The 23,377-nt window shown below is 50.2% G+C and overlaps 1 protein-coding gene across 2 annotated transcripts in view; it reads left to right on the forward strand.

The window, feature by feature from the left end:
- Positions 1-6,766, forward strand: part of LOC119957962 (calpain-3-like) — a 34,983-nt gene extending 28,217 nt beyond the window's left edge. The window contains exons 19-20 of one of the 2 annotated variants that reach the window (XM_038786197.1): positions 5,589-5,647; positions 6,435-6,766. In XM_038786197.1, the coding sequence (XP_038642125.1) occupies positions 5,589-5,647; positions 6,435-6,461 (86 nt within the window). In that variant the 3' untranslated portion in view covers positions 6,462-6,766. Of the gene's footprint in view, positions 1-5,588; positions 5,648-6,434 lie in introns of those variants that run through there. The other variant, XR_005458949.1, reaches the window with a different exon arrangement.
- The last annotated feature ends 16,611 nt before the right edge of the window (positions 6,767-23,377 follow it).

Below are 23,377 nucleotides of genomic sequence, written 5' to 3' on the forward strand. Positions count from 1 at the left end.
GGCCACGGATTTACCGAATTCAAAACTGGCCGAATGGGATTTGAACTCTTGACCGCAGGCCTGCCACTCTGCCTAATCCTGGGTGTGTTGGACCTAACCTTTCCTGAACTGTTTGACTCAGTTTCGCAGGAGGGCATTCGCTCAGAAGCAGCCAATGGGGAGCCAATCCTCCTCCGTGTCATTACTCATGGCCGTGTGCAGAGATGAAATCTCTGGTGACAGTGTTCCAACTTGTTCCAGACACTCCGCATTTACAAGGTGTGTTCACACCAAAGAAAGGTTTAAATTCCATTTCAGGGAGCGTGACCAGGGCAGGGACCCGAGACGCTGCTATGACACTGGAACCTTGTTTTTATAGGTTTACATATCTTCCTCCTCCACCCCGTAATCTCCACTTCATTGAGAATTTGAGATTTCTATTGAGGCTGTAAATGGATGCATTTCTATCGCTGTTTTCAGGATAACCCAAAGCTTTCTCCAGCCAATGGCGTGTATTTTGAAGCGTGGTCACTGTTGTAATGTAGGAAAGCTAGTAACCAATTTGTGCACAGCAAGATCCCACAAACAGCAGTGAGATGAATGACCAGCTAATAATGGTGGCGGCTGAGGAGTAGCTATTGACCAGGATGCCGGGGAAAGCTCAGAAATATGCTGTGGGATCTTTTATATCCACTTGAGAGGGCAGATGGGGGTCTTGACTGTAATGTTTCATCTGAAAGATGGCACCTCTGGCAGCCCCCCCCCCCCCCCCCCCCCCCGCGATGAACAGCTCCTCAAACACGGTCACAAACATCCTCCACCTTTTCTCAAACCCTCTCCCTGCAGAGCCCCTTAACTCAGACTTTATCTTCTCCAACCTCAGGAAGTCGTACAGGTCACCCAACCAAGCTGCTACCCCCGGTGGCGATGCCGACCGCCACTCCAGCAAAATTGGCCGCCGTGCAATCAGAGAGGCGAAGGCCAAGACATCGGCCTTCCTCCTCTCCATGAGCTCCGGCTTCTCTGAAACCCCAAATATCCCCACCAAAGGGTCTGGGTTCCACTCCCTCCTCCACTATCCTGGCTAAGACCTTGAACACTCCCGCCCAGAATCTTCCCAATTTTTCACAACCCCAAACACATGTGCGTGTGATTTGCTGGCCCCCGCCCACACCTCTCACACTCATCTGCTACCCCCTGAAAGAACCCACTCATTCTCGCCCGAGTCGTAGCATGGTGGTTAGCATGAATGCTTCACAGCTCCAGGGTCCCAGGTTCGATTCCCGGCTGGGTCACTGTCTGTGTGGAGTCTGCACGTCCTCCCCGTGTCTGCGTGGGTTTCCTCCGGGTGCTCCGGTTTCCTCCCACAGTCCAAAGATGTGCGGGTTAGGTGGATTGGCCATGCTAAATTGCCCGTAGTGTCCTAAAAAGTAAGGTTAAGGGGGGATGGGGGTTGTTGAGTTACGGGTATAGGGTGGATACGTGGGTTTGAGTAGGGTGATCATTGCTCGGCACAACACCGAGGGCCGAAGGGCCTGTTCTGTGCTGTACTGTTCTATGTATGCACCCTGTGAACCACCTTGAACTGTGTCAGACACATCCTCGCACAGGAGGAGGACCCGTCCACCCTACCCAGTGCCTGACTCCTTACTCCCCAATTGATCTCCCCCCCCCCCAACTCCCCTTCCCATTTCTCCTTGATCTTCACCAGTCGTGCACTGTGCGTGCCAATCTCTTTTTATTTTTGCTTTCAATGCTCCATCCCAACAAAGTGCTGTTTCATATTGACCTGACATTACTTCACTCTTTATTAATTAAGGGCCTTTGATTCTGAATGAACAACAATGCCATAGGAATGACCTTCAATCATCCAAAAGATAGTATGTACACGCCTAGCTACCCAAGACTGCTCAGGTTGGATGCTGCGCATAGTTCTCCACCCTCCCAGCTCTGGCTGCAGTGCAAATAAAAAATGTTTATCTTAAAGGGAGGTGAAGGGTCAAGGCCCACAGCGAAGGATACCACCAAGGTTAGGAAGTGAAGATGAGATAATTTGAGAGGTATTAATTACGTTGTTGCCAGCTAGAGTTTTAAAATGACAAGAGAGTTGCCCAGCCTTGGGAAGGACGTAGTTAGGGAGTAAACTGTATTTGTACAATCCCTTCAAAGCAATAAAACATCCCAAGTCAGGGTAGCACGGTGGCGCAGTGGTTAGCACTGCTGCCTCACGGCGCCGAGGTCCCAGGTTCGATCCGTCCGTGTGGAGTTTACACATTCTCCCCGTGTCTGCGTGGGTTTCACCCCCACAACCCAAAGATGTGCAGGGTAAGTGGGTTGGCCACGCTAAATTGCCCCTTAATTGGAAGAAATGAATTGGGTACTCTTTTAAAAAAAAACAATTTTTAAAAATATTTTTACAAATTGCCCCTTAATTGGGAAAAATGAATTGGGTGCACTAAAATTTATAAGATTCTTCACAAGCGCATTACAGAAATATTAGGTCAGATGCTTTGTCGAAGAGGTAGGTTTTAGGAGCGTCTTAAAAGGAGGAAAGTGGGCAGCACGGTAGCATAGTGGTTAGCATAAATGCTTCACAGCTCCAGGGTCCCAGGTTCGATTCCCGGCTGGGTCACTGTCTGTGCGGAGTCTGCACGTCCTCCCCGTGTGTGCGTGGGTTTCCTCCGGGTGCTCCGGTTTCCTCCCACAGTCCAAAGATGTGCGGGTTAGGTGGATTGGCCATGCTAAATTGCCCGTAGTGTCCTAAAAAGTAAGGTTAAGGGGGGGTTGTTGGGTTACGGGTATGGGGTGGATACGTGAGTTTGAGTAGGGTGATCATGGCTCGGCACAACATCGAGGGCCGAAGGGCCTGTTCTGTGCTGTACTGTTCTATGTTCTATGTGAGGTGAGGAGATGTAGGAAGTGAATTCCAGAGCTGAGGGCCCAGGCATTTGAAATCCCGTCCATCAACGGTGGAGCAATTAAAATGGAGGATACTCAAGGGTCCAGAATTGGATGTTTGCTGCAAACCTGGAGCGCTCTGGGGATGGGAAATCTTACCGAAACAGTGGGGAACAAGGATGAGAATTTTAAAATCAAGACATTTATTGACTGGGAGCTCTTATATGTCAACAAGCGCAGGAGTGTCAGTGAACGGGGACCAGCAGAGTTTTGGGTGAACTGCACCTTATGGAATGTAGTATGTTGATGTGCGATCAATAACCACAGAAAGGAAGGCGCAGTCCGAATTGAAGGCTTTAATCTACAAGATGTTTCCCCAGCAGCTCGAGTACAGAAAGAACGATGGCTGCTGGGAAACACGGGCTCTTATACTCCGCCTCATTGGGCAGAGCTACCTTAGTCTTGACCAATGAGAAAGCAACACTTGGGCCAATGAGCAGCGAGCTTTCTCCACCAATAGCAGCTCACACTCCCAGGTACCGTAGTACCTCTAGTCATACTACCACACATGTACACACACGAGGTTATGAGAGGCATGGACAGAGTGGACAGTCAGAAACGTTGTCCCAGGGTGGCAGAGTCAATTACTAGGGGACATGGGTTTAAGTTTAGAGGAGATGTTTTTTATACAGAGGGTAGTGGAACTCGCTGCCAGGAGTGGTGGTGGAAGCAGTTACGATAGTGACGTTTAAGGGCTGTCTTGACAAATACTTGAATAGGATGGGAATAAAGGGATACGGATCCCGGAAGTGTAGGAGGTTTTAGCTTAGACTGGCAGCATGGTTGGCGGGCTAAAGGGCTTGTTCCTGTGCTGTACTTTTCTTTGTTACATAGGATACACAGCACAGACACAGTCCATTCAGCTTGTGTAAGGAATCGCCCATTTAAGTCAGAGATGAGGCGGAATTTCAACTTTCAGAGGGTAATGAATGTGTGGAACTCCTTACTGCAGCGAGCTGTAGAGGCTGGGTCATTAGGTATGTTCAAGGGGCAATTTAGCGTGGCCAATCCACCTACCCTGCACATCTTTGGGCTTTGGGGGTGCGACCCACGCCGACACGGGGAGAATGTGCAAACTCCACACAGACAGTGACCCGGGGCCGGAATCGAACCTGGGACCTTGGTGTTGTGAGGCAACAGTGCTAACCACTGCGCCACCGTGCCGCCCCTGACAGATTTTTAATCATTAAGGGAATCAAGGGTTATGGGGATATGGCAGGAAAGTGGAATTGAGGATTATCACATCAGAGTAGTTGTGATCATGGACAAGCTGGGCCGAAGGGCCTGTTTGCGTGCTGTAAACATCTATGACTCTATCTCATTGAATGGCAGAGCAGACTCGATGGGCCGAATGGCCTACTTCTCCTACGTCTTCTGGCCCATTCGTTCTAAGCAGTTTATGCTCCACTCAAGCCTCCTCCTATCTTTCCTTATCTAAATCCATCATCAAGCACTGTTAATCAAGGATGGCAGTGGTGCAATAGTTAACGATTACCTTGGTTCAGGAGATCAGGATGGAGAATCGGTTTGGGTGGAAATGAGCAATAGTCGAGGAAAGAAGTCACTAATGGGAACGGTCTACAGGTCCCATGAGAAAAACCTGTAAGGCTGACTTTAGTCTGCATATAAAGTGGGAGAATGAAATTGGCAGTAGTAGCCGGAATGAGGAGTTGAGAGAATGCTTTTGAAAGAGTTTCTTAGAGTAACACATTTTTCAGCCAACCAGAGAGTAAGTTATATTAGACTTGGTATGTGTAATGTGACAGGATTAATTTATGATCTCAGAGTAAAGGCATCCCTTGGTAGCAGTCACCGCAATATGATTGAGTATTTCATCCAGTTTGAAAGGGAGAAGAGTGGGTCTAAGACTAGTATTTTAAACTTAAATAAGGGCACCAATGCGGGTATGAAAACTGAGCTAGCTGAAGTGAATTGGAAAAACTAGGCTAAGCGGATAGATCAATAGAGAGGCTTTGGGGATATTTCCGAATACGTGTCTTCCTACTGTAAAGGAAAATTCTAAATGGAGGACCCACCATCCATGGTTAACTAAAGAAGTTAGGGAAATAATCAAACTTAATGAAAAAAGCATATAACTGCGCAAAAATGAGTGGCAGGTTATCTGATTGGTCAGAATATAAAGAATGGCAGAGAATGACCAATAGATTAATCAGAAAAAAGACATTGGAGTATGAGAGGAAGCTAGTTAGAAATTGAAAACAGATGGCAAGAGTTTCTGTGGGTATTTAAAAAGGCAAACAGTTAGTCCTCAAGAGAGTTAAGAATGAGGAGTTAGTAGCAGATAATAAGGAAATGGCAGATGGAATGAACAAATATTTTGGAGGATAGAAAAATATTCCAGCAACCGCTGTAAATCAGGAGATGGAAGGAACTGAGGGACTGGGTAATATTACAATCGCAGAGAAACAGTGATGGAGCTGCGAGAAGACAGGACTCCGGATCCTGATGGGCTCCATCACAGGGTCTTAAATAGGTGGTTAATGAGGTTGCAGACGCTGATGACCTCACGTGATGCTCTTCCTCACAAGTGGAAACATTAAATATGAAATCCAAGACTATTTCAGTGACTATGACACTTCTTAGCAATGGTGAACATTGGTCAAAGATAATGGATTTTGATTTTGTTCTAGGAACCTTCAAAATTATGGACAGGTTTGGAACAGGAGTGATTAATATCAACTATAAAGAGGTAAGTGAGGAGACTTGTTCACCTCAGTTCCTTTAAGATGCACCAGTACTGTGATGAATGGTTACTGCACCCTTAACACCATGTAGGTGATGGCCCTTTAAGACCGGGTTTGGAACCCTGGGGGACTGCGCCTCCGGCTCCGCCCACCAGGGAGCCGTATATAAGGTGACGTCCTGTAGGTGGCACCCAGTAAGCACACGTCTCAGTAACTGGTTAGTTCTCTGCTTATCAAAGCCTTCATTTACCATTCCACACTCTTGTGTCGTTATTGAGGGTACTACAAGTATACTTTGCGGGACGTTTATTTTGCCAATCAAATTCTTGATATAAATGCAGATACATTTTCTCGCCGTCAGTAGCCAGTTGCTGGGCTAAGTCCTGCTCCTTCTCTGTTCCCCCTGGATCTCCTGAGTCTGACTTGCCCTTCTCACATTCCCAAATCAAGTTACACCACTTCCACTCCCACCCTCTCTGCTCCAGTCAAATGCAACCCAGTCGAACTTGAATAAATCAACAATGACTAACTTTACTGCGTGCAACTAAACTGAACGTACTTTTTTACGGCGCCAGTTTTGTGACTGATTACGTCCCTGTGAATTTCATTGGGAGGTTTCACTAAATTGACGGCGCAAATGATTGTTCTTGAGGTAACCTTACTCTGTGAAGAGGTTGAATATATTATTCCAATGAAACGTGAGCAACTCACCGGTTGTTTTTGTTTGTATGGAGCTATCGCTTCCCAATCTGCTTTCTTGAAACACAATCTTTCTGTTCCCTTTCCCTCCAGTGGCTCCAGGTGACTATGTACAGCTAGGGTTCTACCACCCGTCCAGTCTCTCAACTGGGAAAGGAGCTTCGCACGAGAAGGTTCAGAGAAGAATTGTGTGTCTGGAGACTGGTGGCAAATGGGGCGACACAACCCATTCAACCGTGCACACCCCACCGCACCCAGTAAATAAATAGTAGATCCTTATTGATTACCTACGGTGTTACCGTAATCAGCTCTGAGATACTGTGATCGCAGGGATGTACAAGTGTTCAGAAGTAGTTGTCCAAGTCATTTATTCACCTTATCAACGCCTCATTCATTTAAATGTTTACTTGCTGCTTTTATAACTCGAGCTTTGTGTCAGTTGATCTAACTTTGTAGAGGGGCGGCATGTGGTTAGAATTGGGTCTGAGGGCAGCATGGTGGCGCAGTGGGTTAGCCCTGTTGCCTCGTGGCGCTGAGGTCCCAGGTTCAGTCCCGGCTCTGGGTCACTGTCCGTGTGGAGTTTGCACATTCTCCCCGTGTTTGCGTGGGTTTCGCCCCCACAACCCAAAGATGTCCTGGTTAGCTGGATTGACCACGCTAAATTTCCCCCTAATTGGAAAAGGAAAATAATTGGCTACTCTAAATTTATTAAAAATACTTTGTAGAGGCTCTGGCTCAACAACCTGCATTCATATAGCACCTTTAACCATGCAAGACATCCCAAGCTGCCTCACACAAGTGTTTCAAACACAATTTGATACTGAGCCGTACAATGAGATATTAGAACAGGTTGCTAAAGGCTTGGGCAAAGAGATAGATTTTAAGGAGCATCTCAGAGGAAGGAGGGAATTCCAGAAATCGGGGATTCCAGACATCGGGATTTCCAGAACTATGACCTTCAGATGTCCATCAGGAGCGAATAAAATTGGGGATAGTCGAGAAGCTGGAGTTAGATGGACACTGATATCCCAGAGGGTTCAAGACGATTACAGAGATAGGGAATGGTGAGGCCATGGATAGGGATTTGAAAACCAGGATGAGAATTTTTAAATCTTCACCAGGAGGCAGTAAGTCAGTGAGCGCACACGTAATCGGTGAACTGAACTTGGTGTGAATTAAGACACCGTGAATACCGCACTGTCATCTAAATATGAAATTGTGAGTTCAAGGGGGACACAGCCGTTTGCACTGCGACCTCACAGCGCCAGTGACCCGGGTTCATTTCCGGCCCTGGGTGACTGTGTGGAGTTTACACTTTCTCCTCACGTCTGCTTGGGTTTCCTCCGGGTGCTCCAGTTTCCCCCCAACAGTCCAAAGGTGTGCAGGGTAGGTGGATTAGCCATGATAAATTGCACATTGGTGTCAAAAAGATTAGGTGTGGCGCTGAGGTCCCGGGTTCGATCCCGGCTCTGGGTCACTGTCCGTGTGGAGTTTGCACATTCTCCCCGTGTTTGTGTGGGTTTCGCCCCCAACAGTCTCTTGGTTGCATAATGCACCGATAGGGAGATAATGGCTTCACTGGATCAGTAATCCAGAGGCCCCAGGCTAATGCTCCGGGACACGGGTTCAAATCCCATCACAGCAGCTGGTGGAATTTAAGTTTAATTAATAAATCTTCAATTGAAAGTTAGACTCAGTAAATGGTGACTGTGAAACTATCTTCGATTGATGTAAAAACCCCATCTGGTTCACTAATGTCCTTTAGGGAAGGAAATCTGCCATCCTTACCCGGTCTGGCCTACATGTGACTCCAGACCCACAGCGACGTGGTTGACTCTTCCGTCTGAAACAGCCGAGCGAGACACTCGGTTCAAGGGCAATTAGGGGTGGGCAGTAAGTGTTGCCCTTGCCAGTAACAAAGTTTTCCAGTGTGTAGTAAAAACAAAAATTGCTGGAATACTCAGTCGAGACAGGGTGAGAGATGTGTGTGTGTATGATCTAGCCCCACTACTCCGCAGGCTGTACCACTCATTTCAAAGTTTAATTTTCTCACCAAAGTGCCCAATTGTTTGCCTTCTCTACTGGTGCCTCGAATGAAAGAGACTTTAATCAGACTTCTTCAATCAATTCTGAACAATTGCTTATATATATTTTCAATTTAGAGTATCCAATTCATTTTTTCCAATTAAGGGGCAATTTAGCGCGGCCAATCCCCCCTATCCTGCACATCTCTGGGTTGTGGGGGTGAAACCCACGCAGACACGGGGAGAATGTGCAAACTGCACACAGACAGTGACCCAGAGCCGGAATCGAATCCGGGTCCTTGGCGCCATGAGGCAGCAGTGCTAACCACTGCGCCGCCCGATTGCTTATAAAACAAAACTATATTTAACAAGTTGCAAATAACACACAGTTGCAATTGGGAAGTGTAACTATCTATTTCTTCCTGAAGAATTCCCCCAGCACACGGCACAGAGTCACACACAGAGTCGCTCTGAAGATTTGAGCTTTGGAGGATGGAGGGTTTATAAAGTGAAGGATAAAGTTCTGAGTCTCTTCGCTGTCGACCTGGAATTCCACTCGTGTGAGGTCCTGGCGAATGCCTGGGAGTTCTCACCAACAGGTCAGCTTTGCAGGTCCAAATATAAACCGGTTAGAGACGGGTGGGATTCTCTGACTACAGGTTGCTAGCCACACGCACACAGTTTTAGGTAAGGTAGAGAGGGAATTCAGGAAATCTTGGCCGGGATGCTCCGGTATCCGGCAGGAGGGCGGCTCGAAAGAGCGGAATCCTCCGCACCTTCGGGGGTTAGGCCGGCGATAGAGTGGTTGGTGCCGCGCCAACCAGCGGCGAAGCGCCTCCGCCAGCCAGCGTGAGTTGGCGCATGCACGGGAGCGCCAGCGTGTTCGCAGAACCGGTGGCGTGATTCCTGCGCATGCGCAGTGTGTTTCTTCTCTGCGGCGGCCATAACGGGGTTTTACAGCGGCCGGCGCGGAGGGAAAGAGTGCCCCCACGGCACAGGTCCGTCTGCAGATCGGTGGGTTCCGATCGCAGGCCAGGGCACCGTGGGGAACCCACCCCACACCCACCCCCAACCCCCCACTCCCCCCACCGGGGCTAGATTGCCCCGAGCCCCCCCAAGAACACCGCAGGCCGCCCGTAGAGCCAGGTTCCGCCGGTAAGAACCCTGCGTAATTTACGCCGGAGCGACAGGCTGAAAACGGGCGGCCACTCGGCCCATCGCGGAGCGGAGAATCGCTGGGGGAGGGGGGGGTCCACTGCCAACAGCCCCTGACCGGGGGGGGCGGGGTCCACTGCCAACAGCCCCTGACCGGGGGGGGGGTCCATTGCCAACAGCCCCTGACCGGCGCAACCCGATTCCCGTCCCCGCCAAAAAAAACGGCGCCGGAGAATTTGATAGCCGGCGTCAGGGTGACGGGGCGGGTTTCACACCGCGCCCCCCCCCCCCCCTCCTCCCCCCAGTGATTCTCCAGCCCGGCGGGGGGGTCGGAGAATCCCGCCCCTTGTTTCTCAACAAGACTGCCATGTTAGCTCCCGTCTCTCTGCACAGACGCTGTCAGACCTGCTGAGATTGTCCAGCATTTTCTGTTTTTGTTTCAGATTCCAGCGTCCGCGGTAATTTTCTTAAAAGTTTTTTTTGTAATTTGTTTAGAGCGCCCAATTCATTTTTTCCAATTAAGGGGCAATTTAGCGTGGCCAATCCACCTACCCTGCACATCTCTGGGTTGTGGGGGTGAAACCCACGCGAACACGGGGAAAAACGTGCAAACTCCACACGGACAGTGACCCAGAGCTGTGATCGAACCTGGGACCTCGGCACCGTGAGGCAGCAGTGCTAACCACTGCACCACCGTGCTGCCTATCCTCAGTAATTTGCTTTTGCCTTTAAAGCCAGCAGGCTCGAAGTTCTTTCTTTCTCCCATGTGATTTGCAGCAAGTTAAATGAGGAAGTTTTCAGTCCCCCGCCTCCCCCCATCAATTATAGTGATTTCAGTAATCAGATCTTCCCCAAGTACCATTCAGGGCAGGTGATTTCCTGGATGAGACCTGCCTGCTGTCTGTTCCAAGATCAACTGTTTCCAAAAAAAAAAAGATCCCAGGTTAGCCTCCGAATGATGAAATACTGCCTGGTGTTCCGTTTTGTCAAACAGAAATTCCGTTTTGGGAGATACGGCCCAGGATTCTCTGAGCCTCCAAGCCGCAATTGTGTTCGGTGCGGGGCGGAGAATGGGGCGTCAGACCCTGGATCTGGTCCGGAGAATCGCTGCCAGTCGTGTGCGGTCGACACATCGCCAGTCGGGGGCCATTGAAAGAGGCTCCCGCTGCAATCCTCCGCCCACAACTGGCCGTGTTCACTCCCGCTGCGATCCTCCGCCCACAACTGGCCGTGTTCACTCCCGCTGCGATCCTCCGCCCACAACTGGCCGTGTTCGCTCCGCGATGATCCTCCGCCCACAACTGGCCGTGTTCACTCCGCGATGATCCTCCGCCCACAACTGGCCGTGTTCACTCCCGCTGCGATCCTCCGCCCACAACTGGCCGTGTTCGCGCCCGCTGCGATCCTCCGCCCACAACTGGCCGTGTTCACTCCGCGATGATCCTCCGCCCACAACTGGCCGTGTTCACTCCGCGATGATCCTCCGCCCACAACTGGCCGTGTTCGCCCCGCGATGATCCTCCGCCCACAACTGGCCGTGTTCACTCCGCGATGATCCTCCGCCCACAACTGGCCGTGTTCACTCCGCGATGATCCTCCGCCCACAACTGGCCGTGTTCACTCCGCGATGATCCTCCGCCCACAACTGGCCGTGTTCACTCCGCGATGATCCTCCGCCCACAACTGGCCGTGTTCGCCCCGCGATGATCCTTCGCCCACAACTGGCCGTGTTCACTCCGCGATGATCCTCCGCCCACAACTGGCCGTGTTCACCCCGCTGCGATCCTCCGCCCACAACTGGCCGTGTTCGCCCCGCTGCGATCCTCCGCCCACAACTGGCCGTGTTCACCCCGCTGCGATCCTCCGCCCACAACTGGCCGTGTTCGCCCCGCGATGATCCTCCGCCAACAACTGGCCGTGTTCGCTCCGCGATGATCCTCCGCCCACAACTGGCCGTGTTCGCCCCGCGATGATCCTCCGCCCACAACTGGCCGTGTTCACTCCCGCTGCGATCCTCCGCCCGCAACTGGCCGTGTTCGCTCCCGCTGCGATCCTCTGGCCGTGTTCGCTCCCGCTGCGATCCTCCGCCCACAACTGGCCGTGTTCGCTCCCGCCGCGATCCTCTGGCCACAACTGGCCGTGTTCACTCCCGCTGCGATCCTCCGCCCACAACTGGCCGTGTTCACTCCCGCGATGATCCTCCGCCCACAACTGGCCGTGTTCACTCCCGCTGCGATCCTCCGCCCACAACTGGCCGTGTTCGCCCCGCGATGATCCTCCGCCCACAACTGGCCGAGTTCCCGCCGGCATGGTTCACTCATGGTTCCACCCGGCGGGCGCTCGGAGCGGCGGCTGCGGACCCAGTCCGCGGCCGCCCTGGTGGATGGCGGGTGGGCCTCCAGAACGGTCAGGCTCACAATCGGGGCCCACCGATCGGCGGGGGCGCACGATCTGTGGGGGGGGGGGGCAATATTCTCGGGGCTGACCCGCTATTTGGGGCCGCCATGTTGCGCCGGCTGTCGCTCGCATGCACGGACCTGCGGCCGGAAGTGCAGGGCCCCGTATCGGCAGCCAGAGCTACAAGGAAAGTCCAGAGTGATTCACGCCCGCTTTCCCGCGGGCGTGGGGGGCATAGCCCCATTATGAGTGAATTCTGCCCACGATTCGAACAGCATCTGTGGATCAAGAAACAGCTTACATTTCAGGTCGAGATAACCGTCTGTTTCTGTCTCCACAGATGCTGCCTGACCGGCTGACTAGCATTTTTAACAAATTGTATTTTAGATTTCCAGCATCCACAGTACTTTGCTTTTGCACCAGGCCTGTGTGTGTCATGTTCAACGCGGCCAATGACCTGTTACAACCTCAGCAGGTTGAGATGTAAAGCAATTAGACGTGAAGACACAGGAAATTGACCAAATCTCACCTCACGGACTTTGAAGTGTTCAAATATAAAACCTTTGTTTCGTTTTGCATTGTTTAAATGTTTGCATTGATTTATTTTTTGCATAACAGATTGTAACTGCACCAAAGAATATTCAATAAAAATTGCATTTGAAATAAGATCACCTTTAACAAAGCTCTTTTTTCACTCTTCCGTCCCAGGTTCGATTCCGGCCTCGGGTGACTGTGCGGAGTCTGCACGTTCTCCCCGTGTCTGCGTGGGTTTCCCCCGGGTGCTCTGGTTTCCTCCCACAGTGCAGGTTATGTGGATTGGCCGTGCTAAATTGTCTCGAGGCAGGGTTACGTGGATAGGGTGGGGGATTGGACCTAGGTAGGGTGCTCTTTCGGAGAGCAGGTGCAAATCTGATGGGCCGAATGGCCTCCTTCTGCACTGAAGGGCTTCTATGAGTGCCCACAGTCTCATGAAATCCAATTTGAAAAGGAGAAATGTTTTGAAAAGGAGCCAAGTGTCATCACCGTAGACTGGTTAGGTGGGGTTGCTGGGTGACGGGGATAGGGTGGAGGGGTGGGTTTAAGTCGGGTGCTCATTTCAAGGGCCGGTGCAGACTCGATGGGCCGAATGGCCTCCTTCTGCACTGTAAATTCTAGAATTCTTAAGGGAGCAGTATAGGGGTAGTCTCTCAGTACCCTGATTAATATTTATCCCTCAACCATCATCGGTATAACAATGTATTTTGTCACTTATTGCTGTTTAAGGGAGTTGCCACGTTCAAACTGCTGCAATTCTCCGCAAAACGCCAGTGACTATATTTCAAAGAATACTCATTAACTGAAATGCTTTGGGACTTGGTGAGATCATGATGGGGGCAAGTTTCTTCGTTACGTGGCCTCTTGGTGAAACTTCCTTTCACAAGAAATCTCCGTAGCAACCTTTCTAACAATCCTTGTGAAGAATTTGCTCTGGCTGACGGGCAGAGCTTCATTAAGCGTTCTCATTTAACACAGCAGGAAAAAGGTCAGTCATTCCGTTCTGGTAGAAATTCCATTGTGAAATGTCACCAATAATAACTATCATTTAAAGCTGGCCTGTTAGCTTATGGCGGCTCTCCAATAAGCGACAAGAGTTTAACAGAAAAGAATGCTGACCATATTGGCTAGAATATTAAACCTGGCCACCCTTGGATGCAAATAAATGGCTGATACTCTTCAGAAGGAGGAAGCTCTCCTGGTCAACGTTCTTCAGAAACGGACGATCTGTCATTTGTTCATCTGCTGTTTTGGGATCTTGCTCTGCACAATTTCCTGACCCTATCTGAAACAGCAGTGACTACACTCGCTAATTAATCCGTTGGTTGCGAAGCACTTTCATCGAATTATCATAGAATCATAGAATTTACATTGCAGAAGGAGGCCATTCGGCCCATCGAGTCTGCACCGGCTCTTGGAAAGAGCACCCTACCCAAGCCCACACCCCCACCCTATTCCCATAACCCAGTAACCCCACCCAACACTAAGGGCAATTTTGGACACTAAGGGTAATTTATCACGGCCAATCCACCTAACCTGCACATCTTTGCACTGTGGGAAGAAACCGGAGCACCCGGAGGAAACCCACGCACACACGGGGAGAATGTGCAGACTCCGCACAGACAGTGACCCAATCCGGGAATCGAACCTGGGACCCTGGAGCTGTGAAGCAATTGTGCTAACCACTTTGGAACATCCTCCCGATTTGAACGTTGCTGTGAAACCTCAACTTCTTCTATGAAGCAGAGATCTAATCCACATGTGGTGTTGAGTTAGTTGGACTCAGGCTTTGACCTCAGTGCCTCTGTGTTGGGGACGGGGGAAACTGGCTGGATGTCCCATCCCAGATCCTATCCGACGACGCCTACTCAAGTACATTTGTCGACATCAAACGAGGAGAGAATTGGCTTCGCACTTAAATCTGACAAAACAAGATTGTTCCCAAAGTTACACTTGCTTTTCCCCACAGGTCCCCAGAACTGTAGGCCCATTATTTATTGTCTCAACCATGGATTCAGTTTGCATTATGGAACCAAGAGGTAAATTTGTACCAGGTTCCGGGTTTGGTAATCTGAGTTAACTGAGTGGGCAATGGTGTAGGGGTCAAAAGGAGGACTCATTTGCAGGGTTATGGGGGAAATGCTGGGCTGTGGGGCTCTAACAAAGGGCCAGCACAAGAAAGATGGGCCAAATGGCCAGCTCCTGTGCTAATTCTACAATTCTATGAAAATTGGATCTTGCTTCCTCTGGAACAATTCCCATTCTCATTCACTACTGACCCTTTCTGGAAAGGGTGTGCAGACGTGGTTTCCATCAAGTGAGAGCAGAATCAGGATTGGCCACGATGCACTTTGCGGTAAAATAGCTCGTTCAGACATTTGTCTGAGCTCACACCATGGAGATGAGCTTCTGGAGGGCCGTTGGGGAACTGTAGCTTTGTATAAAACAGAACCGGACGGAGGAAGAGAAAAAGCAGAATTTCGAAAACTGTATGGTAGTTGTGTAATAAAAGAATTTTATGGAAGAAGGCTTCCTTAAAGCACGGGGGGCAGCTTGTTGGCACGTTCCGAGACCTGTTTGAGGCCAACAGCGACGAGGGAAAGAGAGAGAGAGACGGGGGAGGGGGAGCAGAGAGATACACAATTCTAAGAGGTACTAAAGGAAGGGAGGAGGAATCTCAGGAAGAGGCATGAAGTGGGGGGGGGGGGGGGGGGGGGAGCTGAATGTTTGGTTGAACAGTTAAAATCAGGATTGGTCAAGCGGCCAGAATTAGATGAGTGCGGAGATCTCTGAGGGCCGGAGGAGGTTACAGAGATAGGGAGGGGCAAAGCCATGGAGGGATTTGAAAACAAGATGAGAATTTTAAAATGGAGCCGCTGTTGAACTGGGAGTCAGTGTAGGTCAGTCAGCCCAGGTGTGATGGGTCAACAGGATTTGGTGTAAATCTGTGGGGTGGCGTATGTGGGAAGTCATCCAAGAATGAGTTGGACGTTAAATCTAGAGGTAATGAAAACGAGAATGAGAGATCCAGCAGCGGAGACTGAGGCGCGGTGGAGTTGGGAGATTTTACAGATGTGAAAATAGGCGGTGTTAGTGACGGCTCAGTCGTGTGGCTGGAGGTTCACTTTAGCGTCAAGTATGACACCAAACTCCAAACGGTTTGGTTCACCCTCTGATAGATGTCACACGGAGATGGCCTCAGAAGAGTGGGCGGAATGTCAGAAGTTGTCTTTCTTTTTGCAGTAAGCCTGGGTTAAGATGCATACAGACAGTATGACTGCAAGAGCGGTGATTAAGATGCCGTAAGAGTGAGGTAATCATTAATTTGCAGGTGAAGTGTTCTGCGAATAAATCTTGACGACCAGTTACCTGTTTACAGGTAGCTAGCTAATGGAATATTGTGTTGATTGGAAGGATCCCTGGGATGTTGTTAATTTATGAGAGATATTGAGCGGGATTCACCGAAATCGGCGCGATGGCCCGAAGCCGGCGTCAAAAACAGCACGAACCACTCCGGCGTCGGGCGGACCGGAAGTAGCAGAATTCTCCGCACTTCCGGGGGCTAGGTGGACGCTGGAAGGGTTGGCACCACGCCAGCCAGCGCCGAAGGGACTGCACGAGTTAGCGCCCGTGCAGAACCGCCGGCGTGGTTCCGCGTAGACCGGCCGGCGTATTCTGGTGCATGCGCAGGGGCTTGTCTTCTCTGCGGAGCCCTGCAGGGGCAGGCGCAGAAGGAAGGAGTGCCCCCACGGCACAGGCCCGCCCGCAGATCGGTGGGCCCCGATCGCGAGCCAGGCCACCATGGGGCCGCCCCCCCCTGGGGTCGGACCCCCCCCCCCCCTGGGGTCGGACCCCCCCCCCCCCCCCCCCCCCCCCCCGAAGACTGCACCAGCCAACTTACCTGCCAGGTCCCGCCGTGTGGGACCATGTCTAACCCATGCTGGCGGGACTGGCCAAAAACAGGCAGTCGCTCGGCCCATCGGGTCCCGGAGAATTGCCGGAGGGGCCGCTGCCAACAGCCCCCAACCGGCGTGGCATGATCCCCGCCCCCGCCCGAAAACCGGCGCCGGAGAATACGGCAACCGGCGTCAGAGCATCGGGGCGGGATCGCGCCCCCCCCCCCTCCCCTCCCCGGGTATTCTCCGATCCGGGGGGGGTCAGAAAACCCCGCCCATTGTGTTTAGTCCTGGGTAAACAAGGCAAGGGAAATCTTGTATGAAGAGACAAAAGAATGCCTTGTGCTTTTGGCTACAGATGATGTAGTTAATGGGAGGAGCCAGGTCTGTCTGAAAAGGCAGTTGGTACTAGAACTCTAATTGGAACAGAAGTGCTTCAGTTTGGTCCAGAAAGGTTCTCTCTCCAAAGGTCCTTCACAGAGAAAAACAACTAAATCCCTGGTTGTTAACTTAATTCATGAGTGGTATTTGATATAGATTGGTTTGCTTAATTGGAATATAGCGGCAGGTTTAGGAAGTAAGTTAAGGTTTCTTCTTCTCCTCCATAAGAATTGTTGTAACTGTTAACTGTAGAGCTATTTCTTTGTTGCTAGTGTGGTTAATTCTGTTTAAATTAAAGTTTATTTAAACATAAAAGTAAACATGAACATAAAACATAAAAACATAAAAGATTGGTCATTGTCATCACTCCTGTGGGACAGTAACATTTCTCACAAATTGATAATAGTTGGGGTCTTGTTCATAGTCCTTACACCAGCAACCCAAGCTGCGTGAATTCAAATTCCATGAAAATAAATTGTGGAAATGAATTCAATAAATCTCAACACTGGAAAGAATAAATAAGGAAAGCTCCTGGATTGCTTTCCAAGCCCAGTTTGTGGACTAATCTCATTCCAGAAAGGGGAATCCACCACTCCCAGCTGGTTTGGGCTGTCACGTGACTCCAGTCACACTCGACAGCAATGACTCTAATGTACTCTGATGTGCCCTAATAAACCACTCGGTTGTAAAAACAAAAACAAAATTGCCACAATGCAAGGAGAGCCACTTCCGCCTCAGGCCATCGAGTGACATCCAGTGCAATGTAGGCGTCCCAGCTTTGCCTGGATCCAAAGGACAACATTTTTAAAAAATTGTGTGGCTTCTGTTTACACAGTCTACTTAATTCAGCAAAACTGCACAAAGGAGGGCAGCACGGTGGCACAGTGGGTTAGCCCTGCTGCCTCACGGCGCCGAGGTCCCAGGTTCTTTCCCGGCTCTGGGTCACTGTCCGTGTGAAGTTTGCACATTCTCCCCGTGTCTACGTGGGTTTCGCCCATCAACCCAAAGATGTGCAGGGTAGGTGGATTGGCCACGCTAAATTGCGCCTTAATTGGAAAAAATGAATTGGGTACTCTAAATTCATTTAAAAAGCTGCACAAAGGTGTGTCACTGACATTTACAATCCTCCAAACGCCCAATTACATCCCTGTGTACTTAAACAGCAATGTATAGTGGAATGAGTACACTGAAACCTGAATAAGTAAGTATTACTCCCGGGCTGCATCTGCCCCTTATAAATATTCCAGAATATCCACTGTGTCAACAGTCGCTGTATGTTAATCAGGCGCAAGTCTGAGCTTTTATTCTTTCACACGCATTCAGCTCTCCTTCCTTCCCTCCAATCCTCTTCTATCTCCCAGCGATCGCCTTGCCCGAGAGTCAAGTCTAGTTACACAGCTATCCCAGGAGGACCGTCCTTCATTCCAGGACAAGCGAGGCGAAAGTCGCCCTGCCTTTTTTAGGGCAGGTAATGAGTCCAGTTTCGGGGGCTAAACTCTTGCATTTTAGCTGCATTAGAATCATATTCGGTTGGACATTCTGCAGAAGAGCCATTGGACTGGGACCATTACATCCGGGAGGAATTTTCCAACTTTTCGGCAAAGTGGCACAGCGGGCGGGAACGCCATCATGGAAGACGCCAACCCCAGCAGCGGTCTTCTCTATCGTATCGATTGGCTGATAGCTGAAAAAAGTGAAGGGGCAGGATCCACATTGTCACGCTGTCAGGGTGGGCTCGAAGTCAGAAATTTAGGTTTCGAAAGACATAAAAAATTAAAAATAGAACCCCCACCTCCGCCCATGGAACGCCCCTGCCACGGAACACCCCCTAGCACAGTGCCCGGGGGCAGTGCCCAGGCATGGCACTCTAACCCCTCTGATTGATGCATTCACTTGAACCCCTCTGCCCTAATGCAACGCGCACTTGGCTTTGTTGCATTCCAGATCGTTTGATCCAGATGAGGCCTAACATGCGATCTGTAAGGAGGCCCATTGGAGGCTGACACCAAAACGATACTCCTTCTACCAAAAGCTCCCCTGCTTAATGTTTGATCTGGAATGTGCTGCCTGAAGGCAAATAGAAGCCGACTCGACAGTCACTTTCAAAAGAGGATTGGATGAATATTTGAAAAGGGGGACATTTGCCGGGCGAAAGGGAAAGAGTAGTGGGACAGAGAGCTGGCGCAGGCATGATGACCTGAATGGCGTTGTTCCATACTGGATGATTCTATTGGGGATCCAAGAGGAGGAGGATCCCAGTTTGTTCCCAGTCTGATTATAACAGCCAGTTGCAGCTCACTTAGACCTTGAGCTGACTTTGTTACCCGGCTGTCACTGGCAAGAGTTCTCTGGGGCCATGAATGCTGCTCCTAGTCCGCCAGTACTAAATTGATGAGGGCATTGGACAATTGCTGCACGCCTGTGGTGTAAGCTGACTGTAGATTGCTCTTTAATTCAAGCATTTCCAATTTCTATAGGTACCTGTCTGTTATTTAATCACAAAGGGCGTTCTCTGCTTTACACCTGAATGTTTGGGCAGCACGGTAGCACAAGTGTGGCTTCACAGCGCCAGGGTCCCAGGTTCGATTCCTCGCTGGGTCACTGGCTGTACGGAGTCTGCACGTTCTCCCCGTGTGTGCGTGGGTTTCCTCCGGGTACTCCGGTTTCCTCCCACAGTCCAAAGACGTGCAGGTTAGGTGGATTGGCCATGATAAGTTGCTCTATGTGACCAAAAAAAGGTTAGGAGGGGTTATTGGGTTATGGGGATGGGGCTTAAGTGGGTCGGTGCAGGCTCAATGGGCCGAATGGCTTTCTTCTGCACTGTAAGGGGCTGTTTAGCACAGGGCTAAATCGCTGGCTTTGAAAGCAGACCAAGGCAGGCCAGCAGCACGGTTCAATTCCCATACCAGCCTCCCCGAACAGGCACCGGAATGTGACGACTAGGGGCTTCTCACAGTAACTTCATTTGAAGCCTACTTGTGACAATAAGCGATTTCTTTTAATGTTCTATGTTCTGTGTTTGAGTGACTGGATTTATCTCCTCCATGACCTGGAGAGGCTCAAGTCAATTATAACAAACCTCTCACTTGGCATTCACCGAGTACCATCGCCTAGCAGTGTCACAGGTCAGGTGATAATCACAAAGGTCTCTGCCCTCTCAGGCGAATGCAAAAGATCCCATAACTGTTATTTCCAACAAGAGCAGGTGTTCTACCCAGAGCCTTCGGCCAATATTTACTGTTCAGCCAATATGCCGAGAAAATTAATTTTCCTGGCCATTAACGCTGTTGTGTGGTGGAAGTTGCCGTGTTCCCATTGACTGTCACCGTTACTGAATTGCAACATAGACTATACTTCAGAAAGGTTTGGGATGGCCTGATGTCATGAACCAATCAATATAGATGCAAAATCATTCTTTCCTCAATGTGGACAGGTGCAGGTAGAACCTCGTCACTGCCCCACAGGAGTCAAAAACAAAATTACATTAACAAATTCATTGAGCTGGTTTTCCCCGTGCTGAACAGGAACATATGAGGTGGCCGGATCTGAAACTCCTTCTACTCAGCCAGGCTTAAAGTGGGATCCTCCATAGCCCAACGCTGAAATTGGGAACAGCGATCGGGCAGAGAATGGCTTCCGGTGCTGGATTTGGAGCAGGCGTGGTTTGATGCTGGGTCATGATGCTCCGCCCCCTCCAAATCAGCTAATCGGGACACGCACCGCATAGCCGCCACGCCGTTGGCGCATCGTCAACTAGCCCACCAGCGAAGCTCTGCCTCCGATGGGCCGAGTTCCCGACGGCGGGCGCCATGTGTGGTCCCAGTGGTCAGGAACTTGCTGTGTCGGCTGCAGACAGTGCTCAGCCGCAGTCCATGCCGCTGCCCTGAGGGCTGGGGGGGAGTGGTGGGTGGGTGGCCAGGGGGTGGGCTGTGGGCTCGGGATGGGCGAGTACGCGGTCCAGCACGGCCGAAGCCATGTTTCCCAGCGCGACCGGTGGGGGCGTAGGTGTGTGCGGCTGCAGCTTGTCAGCCCTGCGCATGCGCGGCCTGGAACCCGGCGATTCTCGCGCGATCCCCGGGTGTTCCATGCACCGCTGATGCAAGCCCCTCGGTACTGGAACCGGTGAGGGATTCGCGCCGATTTGCCCGCCGTGGAACACCGGCACTTAGCCTCAGAAACGGAGAATCCTGCCCACAGTCTTTCTGGGAGTTGGGAATAATCCTGTTCCGGGCCTTATCTCCTTTGCCAAAAAAAAAAGGGATGGCTGCTGAATCCCAGCTCACAGAACATCCCACAGCGAGGCAGATTATGAGGTACAGGGCGGCGCAGTGGGTTATCCCTGCTGCCTCACGGCGCTGAGGTCCCAGGTTCGATCCCGGCTCTGGGTCACTGTCCGTGTGGAGTTTGCACATTCTCCCTGTGTCTGCGTGGGTTTCACCCCCACAACCCAAAGATGTGCCGGGTAGGTGGATTGGCCAGGCTAAATTGCCCCTTAATTGGAAAAAATGAATTGGGCACTCTCAATTTATTTTTAAAAATACATTTAAAAAATGAATGGAGGTACAGCGACTCACGTTGCTGATAGGCGAAGGGGCAGCAGGCCCCAAACAGCTCCAGGCTGCACCGTGAATATCAGGGTTTCTATTATTCTCCCTATAAATCACCCATACCTTTCAATTAGATTACTGCCCTCTAATCATTTGCAGGTATCCATCATCCGTATGAAAATAAACCTCTTCATCAGATCCCAGCCTTTAATTCTTTTCAATTTATGCCTTTGTAACTCCAGTTTCGTCAGCCTACCAGCTGCTCTCTCCGCCTTAGCCAGGTGGCATTCAGCTTAACCTGGAGATTGGCTGTCAGTTATCACTGACAGAACTCTCTCCCTCCCTTTCTCTTTGGGACAGAACATTCATTCATGTTTCCCCACCTCCACAGTTGAGTGATTATGTGTAGTGCTCTTCGATATTCAAGTGTCAGTGGATACAACTCTCACCTGTGAGCCAAAAGGTGTGGGTTCAATTCCCACTCCGGAGACACAAGGACATAATCCAAGCTGACATTTCTGAACAATGCGAAGGCAGCTCTAAACCTTTGACGGTGCCATTTCCAGATGAGACGTTAATCCAAGGCACCGACTACCTACTCAATATCCCACAGCATTCATTGAAAATCAGGGGAATTGTCCCTCGTGTGGTGACCGATATTTACACCTTAACTAACATTACTGAGACAGATGTGGTTATTATCTCATTGTTGGGTGTGGGAGCTTGCTGTGTACAAATTGGCTCCCTTATTTCCTGCATTGCAACATTGGCTACAGTGTGCCTGATGTGAATCTTTGGAGTTTTCTACCCCAAAGAGATGTAGAAGCTCAGTCATTAAGTATATTCAAAAATGGGGTGGCACAGTGGTGTAGTGGTTCGCACTGCTGCCTCACGGCGCCGAGGATTGGGGTTCAATCCCGGCCCCGGGTCACTGTCCGTGTAGAGTTTGCACATTCGCCCCATGTCCACGTTGGTTTCACCCCCACCACCCAAAGATGCGCAGGGTAGGTGGATTGGCCACACTAAATTGCTCCTTAATTGGAAAAGATAATTAGGAACTCTAAATTTATTTTTTTTAAAAGCTACTTCAGATCCTCCGTCTAAAACTCTCCTGTACCCTCCTTACAAATCATTCTTCCACGTGAGGACTGATATATAAATGCAAGTTGTTCGGCTTTAACCGCTCCCAGTATCCATTGTTCATTGCTGAATGGATGTAGAGATAATGGAAAGTGCCACTGTAACTTGGAAGCAAACAGAATCTTTGCCACATCCTTCTAATCCACTAACACTTAATTACTCCTCTCTGGTGTCATAATAGGACATTTCTGATTCAAGTTTTCTCTGGACGGAGAGGAATGAACAGAATGTGTTTGAAAGCGCAGACCCTTCACCACTTTTAGGAGGAAGAAGAAATAAAATCAACCCTGGTGCTTAGTTTGCACCACGTACAGCAGGAGCTGAGCAGTTGTAATAATGCCAGAGGCCTGAGCACAGGAAACATCACCGTCTTGTAACCTTTCTGTTGAAAGAACAGCAAAAGGCCACATCCGCTCACACAATGTCACTGAAAATAAAGCATGAATTTTAGAGGCAATTCCTTCACCCTGTACCAGATTGTTCTAAATTAAATCAAATGTTTGATTTTCCCACTTGCTACACTTATCCGTAAAAATAGTCGTTATTATAAAAGTACAAGCTACCGGTGTGCCAGCTTTGCTGAGTTGGTGGCACATCTGCCTTTGCAACAGAAGGCTCAATCTCCAATGCCGCACTGAGGGAGGGCGACATTGCCGCTGGTGACGCCCTTTGCCTGCGTCCATAAGTGAGGCCCTGACTATCTTTTCAGTTGGATGATGTAAAGCATCTCCAGCAATTATTCAAGGAGTTCTCCCAGTTTCCATCCCAACATTTGTCCTTTCATCTACACCACAAAGCAGATTTTTTTTTTTTAAATTTAGATTACCCAATTATTTTTTCCAATTAAGGGGCAATTTAGCCTGGCCAATCCACCTACCCTGCACATCTTTGGGTTGTGGGGGTGAAACCCACGCAGACACGGGGAGAATATGCAAACTCCACACGGACAGTGACCCAGAGCC

The sequence above is a fragment of the Scyliorhinus canicula genome, chromosome 27, assembly GCF_902713615.1.
Source record: "Scyliorhinus canicula chromosome 27, sScyCan1.1, whole genome shotgun sequence".
NCBI classification, from domain to species: domain Eukaryota; kingdom Metazoa; phylum Chordata; class Chondrichthyes; order Carcharhiniformes; family Scyliorhinidae; genus Scyliorhinus; species Scyliorhinus canicula.